Source organism: Leucopleurus acutus (genome assembly GCF_964270905.1).
Source record: "Leucopleurus acutus genome assembly, chromosome: 7".
In the NCBI taxonomy this organism is placed as follows: domain Eukaryota; kingdom Metazoa; phylum Chordata; class Mammalia; order Artiodactyla; family Delphinidae; genus Leucopleurus; species Leucopleurus acutus.
In genome coordinates, this window is record NC_139150.1 from 100761970 (window position 1) to 100767969 (window position 6000).

A 6000-nucleotide genomic window follows, 5' to 3' on the forward strand; every position below is an offset into this window, starting at 1 on the left:
CCGTCATACCCACGGAGCGCTGCCTGCCCAGGGATGGAAGCCCACATGTTGCCTGCAAGTCACATCCTTCAGATGAGACTGCAGCCCCAGACAACAGCTGGACGGCAGCCTCCTGAGAGCCTGGGCCAGAGGTGCCCAGCTGGGCCATGCGCAGAGAAACCGAGGCGATAAACGTGTGCTGCTGCTAGGTTTGGGGTATTGTGCTGTAGGCAATAGAGAAGGGCTGCATAGTCTTGTCTGCACTTCCCTGGGACTGGATGGTCACAGAAGTCCCTTCAGCATTGTAAGAACCAGATCAGGTATGAAAAAAGCTCCGAATCCCACCTGCCCCAAAGCGAGGGAGACCAAAAGGCCCATGGAGGGAAGGCAGCCTTCACAGAGGCGCCTGGGGGCTCGGGGGGCAACCCACCCTCTGCTGCATGGTTCTCAGTGTGGGTCTGTCTCCAGCTAACTCTTCTCGAAAGCGGGGGCCCAGAACAAAGCCCCTAAAGAGGAACTGAAGGATGGGAGGTGGATGCTCAGAGAAGAAAGAGCAGCGGGTGAAGGCGGGGGGCATGACATCTGTGTCCAAACAGCTGAAGGACCCTCCAGAGACTAGACTTGTTCTATGCAGTGCCTGGGGGCAAAACTAGGAAGAATGGGGTGAAGTGAAAGAAAGGCAGCCCCCACCTTGACATAAAGGTGTTCCCTCTGAGGGGGAAGCTTTTCAGCACAGAAGAGAGGGCTTGGGGAGGCAGGTCCTGGTCCCTGGGACAGTCCACTGAGGCCACCCGTGCGGAGGCAGCAGGGAGAGGGGTGTTGAGTAGGTTCACCCATCGGGTCAGGGTTGGACGACTATGGTTCTTTCACTTCTGAGACCGAGCCTAGGGTTCTGACTCTCCGAGTTTTTGCCAGTCTAGTCTGGCTTTCTCAGGAGTGGGTAAGGTATTATTCTGGGAGAACTTTTCTCTTAACCATGTTTCCCCACTGCTTGTCACAGCACAAAAAATTCCTCCCTTATAGATTAATACCTTTAGGTATTGAGTCCTAACTTCAAGCATTCCCTATTAGACTCTAACAATACCCGTGAAAGGAGGTGCTTTTCTGGGGGCAGTCTCTCGGTGGAGTCAGAAGCCTGAGCTGAGCAGGGCTCTTGGGGAGGGGCTCCAGCATACTGATCTCTCCTCTGGGGTCTGATATGTCCTTGACATGTTCTCATTCAGTGGTGATCTTTTACAAACAAAAGCTTCCCTTGTGCAATGACGATTTACAATCAAAAGCCATCGTCCTAGCAGGCAGGCTTAGTGTTGTAAGTCCATGTTTCTCAAACTGGGGATCTGCTGGTGTCTTCTAAGAAGTCCTGAGAATGACTCCTGCAATGGACTGAAAAATCATTCTGTTGAAATCCCAGCCCCCCGTGAGATGGAATTAGGAAGTGGGGCCATTGGGAGGTGCTTAGGTCATGAGGGTGGAACCCTCATGAATGGGATTAGCACCCTTATAAAAGAGTCCTCAGAGAGCTCTCTCACCCCTTCCCCTCTGTGGGAAACAGCAAGAAGATGGCCATCTATGAGTCAGGAAGCAGGTTCTCACCAGACACAGAATCTGCTGGTAACTTGATCTTGGACTTCTCAACCTCCAGAGCGCTGGGAAATAATTTTTTGTTCTTTATAAACCACCCAGTCTGTGGCATTGTGTTATAGCAGCCCAGATAGACTGAGAGAGCTCCCCTTTACTTGAGTTGCTCTGGGCCCTGGAGGAAGGTCAGCAGCTAAAGGTGGGTGGGGAAAGAGCATGCGCGTAGTCAGACGAGGGGGGCTGAATCCTAGCTCTGCCACTTGTCAGGTGTGTGAGCACTGTGGGCAAGTTATTTAATCTCTGGGGATTCCTCATCTTCAAAATGGGGATGATAACACCTTCAAAATGGGGATGATGATTTCATTTCCAAAATGAAATAAGTCAAAGGTCTAAAATCACCAGCAGAACTCTTGGCAGGTAGCAGGTGCCCCAGAGCTCCCGCATGTGCCACAGTACACAGGCCACCGGGGTGCGAGTGTGCGGACGTCTGCAGGGCCGAGCCTGGGGCAGCTGGGGTGCAAGCCGGTCTCCTCCAGTGACCGTACACATGTGATCACGTTCTACGTGTTCCACAGGGAACATACAGAGGCGCTCTGTATGGGGCTGTGATCATAGCCCGGCCTGGCCTTGCCCTGAGCCTGCTGTCATCCCCAGCTTGCGGGGCTTGACCTGCCTGCCAGAGGGAAAGGCCTGTCCACCCCCGGGAAGGTCCCACTCAGCAGAGCACCCAGAGCATTGGTGCCCACATGGCAGGAGCAACCGTTCCCTCCTGCCCCACACAAAACTGCACCCAGGACTGTTTCACCAGAGTTAAAAAATGTACTGATAGGAACAAAATCAGTGTCTATTTTTTTTTGGGGGGGGGGGAATTCAACTTTTTTTTTTTTTGCGGTACGCGGGCCTCTCACTGCGCAGGCTCAGCGGCCATGGCTCATGGGCCCAGCCACTCTGCGGCATGTGGGATCTTCCCGGACTGGGGCACGAACCCGTGTCCCCTGCATCAGCAGGCGGACTCTCAACCACTGCGCCACCAGGGAAGCCCTATCTAACTTTTTAAGGGAAAACATTTTTCTTTCTAAAAGTCATGTCTGTAAGAATTCAAATGTACTCAAGGAGACAGAGTAAGAAGTGAGAGTCCTTGACCCGCTCTGACCTCTGATGGCCTCAGTGGGATGCCAGTGTCCTCGGCCACCAGGCTGGCAGAGGGTGTTGGCAGCAACGTGGCCTGGGCAGCCCTCAGGATGGCCCATGGCTCCAGGACAATGAAGACTGGCTTTTCTGACCCACAGTGGGTGAGGAGAGAGCTGACTTCTGACGCAGAGGCGGAGAAGCTTGCGCCGTTGGAAGGGACACAGCCAGCCTCCCACGCCCAGCCTCTTCTTTGAACGACGTCCAGTGGCCACACTCCTGCCTGTCCTGACATTCCCGGGATTTAGAGAAAAGCAAACAACCACCTCTCACAGGGAGGGTACCATCACACACGGTGTGTCAAATGCCACTTTTCTTTAAAATGCCACTTTGTTGGGGGGAAGGAGCCTTCAAGGCTGTAGGCAGGGATGGTCTCTCTTGGGCTCCCAGCAGGGAGGGTGAGGCCAGCCCCACAGGGCCCCTCTCGTGTGGAGGCCCCAGGGGGAGCCGGCCAGGTCCGTGTGCCCTCCCGATCCTGGAAGAACCGCCGTCTGGACGGACGGCCCGGGCCCGTCTCAAAGTCCTTCCCTGGGTGTTGTCCTCCAGCCGGGTGGCCCCAGAGCTGACTCATGCTCTGCCTGTCCACAGAGGCCGCCTTGTGAGGCAGTGGCCCTCGGTTCCCGGAGCCCTCCTCCCCCTGCCCTCTGGGGTAGGGGGGCCGCCCAGTCTTACTTGCAGAGGACAGCGTCGTTGTCAGGCAGGGCTTCGTACACGCACGGGTCCTTGTCCCCCTCGTCTCCGGTGGCCATCATCGTGAGGCCCAGGAGCAGAGCTGCCACGGCCAGCCTCATGGTCCAGCTCTTGGGCACCTGGAATGGAAGGAGCCCGTAGTGCTGCTGGCCCTCTGCAGGGGGTGCCCTTCCCACCCTGCAGCCCCCAACCCTGGGGGCCCACCTGGTGGGACAGAGCCCTCTGCTCAGCAGGGAGAAAGGTGGGCGCAGCCTGGGCTCCGGCAGCTAATCCGCCACCAGACACAAGTATCTTGGGCGGCCCTGGGCCTCCTCCCAGCTGGACTCAACTGACGGTCGTGGCCGAGGCCCCGCCTCCATGAGAGCAGGGCCGTGCCGTCACTCTGTCCTGCTGCCAGGGCACAGAGCAGGCTGCAGAGCAGGAGGGTTTATACAAGCCTCCTGCGAGGCCCTCGTCCTGCACACACACACACACACACCCAAGTTGCCCCGTGCGCGGTCAGTTGGCTGAGGGCCAGCCCGCTCCTTTGGCTTTAAGGCAAACCCTGGGAGGCTGGTGACCCCCGGCTTCGGGTTCTGGGGGTGCTGATGAGGGCCCCAACTTGCTGGGTTTTCTAGGAGCAGGAGTGAGACTGGGCTGTGCCCCTTGCACAGCTCTGCTTCTCCCACCCACAGCTCCTCTGCCACCTGTCTTGACAACCTTGGGGCTGTCGGACGGTGGCCGTGGCTGGACGCGGTGACCCTGTGTAGGAAGGGCTGCTGCACGAGAGGTAGAGCTGCCGGGCCCCGGGCCAGCTCCGGAGGGCCAGCTGAGGACAGAAGGGCGCGTCCCGCTACAGCTTGCCGCGGTGCTGAACTCAGCACTCTCCCAAAATAATAGTCCCTGGAGAAGAAGGCCAGCAGGGCTGCTCGGGAAGGGGGCCGCGTGCACAGCGCTGTGCTGGGAGGAGGGGGTGCACCCCGAACCAGTTGGCTGGGACCGCAGGGCGGCCTGCATTCCCTACGGAACAGGCCAGCAGGAGGCAGGAGTGTGTGGAGCTCTGACTGGATCCAGAGCGGGTGGGAGTGGGTGCGATGGGGGGAGATCAAAGACAGTTCTCCCACCTTGGGGGGATGGATGGGAGGGACTGAGGACTCCTGGGTTCTGCTCTGAGCTCCTCCACAGGGCTGGAGGGCCCCATGCCTCTCTAGAACACACCACATTCATCCTTCAAAAACAAGTGATCCCGTTGCCCTTGCACTTGGCTAAGGAAGATGAGATCGTAGCTCTGCAGTCTATGCAGCTAGATCTTTAGAGAAACCGTTTTCAGCTGAGTTTGCTTTCCGCTTGAATTCCTGCTCGCAGGATCCCAACTTCCAGCAAAAAGCCTTTCCTTGAGGTTAGAAATGAAACACATTTCTCAATAATCAGACTCCCTGAAGTATGACTAGGGCTCCCCCATAGATCCTTCCCAAGATCTCCCCTACTGGAGAGTGTGTCCTAGCAGCCTCCCCACAAGACGGTTGTGAAAATAAAATGAAATGAATTATGTAAGGCACTTAGTAAGGTGCCTGGCACATAGAGAATGCTCAATAATTAATGGATAGTGTAAATATTCTTCCACAGATCCATCCATCCCTTCATTCATTCCCACACAATCCATCTCACCAGCAGGTAGGATCACCTCCTATGTGCTGAGCCCTGTGCTGGTCCCCGGGCATGGGCTGACCATGGTCCCTGTCCTCATGGAGCTCACAGGACAGCCAGAGCCAGAGGGTGATGGTGCCAGAATGGTCATCCAAGGCCAAGAGACTCCTGTCTTCAAAGTGGCAGCCACTAGAGATGCCAGAACTTTCATGGGTGCCAACAGCTCTTACCCCAGTGACGAATGGCTGTCAGGAGGTGGGGGCCAGTCCACGGTGCAGGCTTGTTCCTGTGGAGCCCACTCACGTCAGCGATTCCTCCCTACTCAGTGAGCACCAGGCTTTTAGTACTGAATCCTCATGATGATGATTTTCTGAGGTAGGTACTCTTATGATCCCATTTTACAGAGGGGAAGACTGAGGCACAGAGAGGTTAGCTGACCTGGGTCACATGGGTAGTAAGTGGCCGACCTGGGATTTGAACCCTCGCTGGCTGACTCCATGCTCCTTAACCATTTTGTTCTACTGCCCCCTCTTGCAGCTCCACTGTGCCTCCACTTACTCCCCCTCTATGCCCTTTGTTCTTGGAATAAAGTCCCAAATCCTCCAGGTGTCCCACAATGCCCTGCAAGATCTGGCTCTTCCTGCCTCTCTAGCCACGTCTCTCTACTCTCCGCCTGTCCTCAAACTATTTCCTGCCCCAGGGCCTTCCTATGCTCCGCCCTCACTTCCCAGTTCATCCTGGGGGATCCCGAAGGGTCATTTCTTCAGAGAAACTTGCTCTGACACCGAGACTCCGTTAGATTCCCGTTATGCAGAATCAGAGCAATTTACTCCTTTTCTTATTGTTCTTATATGTTTGTAAAATAGTTTTGTAGTTATTTACTTAGTGATTTGCTTATAGTCTCCCCATCCCCCAGCCTACAAGCTTCTCAGAGGCAGT

The 6000-nt window shown here is 56.0% G+C and overlaps 1 protein-coding gene across 1 annotated transcript in view; it reads right to left on the minus strand.

Annotated features, from left to right (window-relative positions):
- Positions 1-3536, minus strand: part of PEBP4 (phosphatidylethanolamine binding protein 4) — a gene marked incomplete at its 5' end in the record, with an annotated part of 213326 nt that extends 209790 nt beyond the window's left edge. Inside the window, one exon of the mRNA XM_082842271.1 lies at positions 3418-3536. Coding sequence (XP_082698397.1) covers positions 3418-3536 — 119 coding nt within the window. The remainder of the gene's footprint in view (positions 1-3417) is intronic.
- Positions 3537-6000: the final 2464 nt, after the last annotated feature.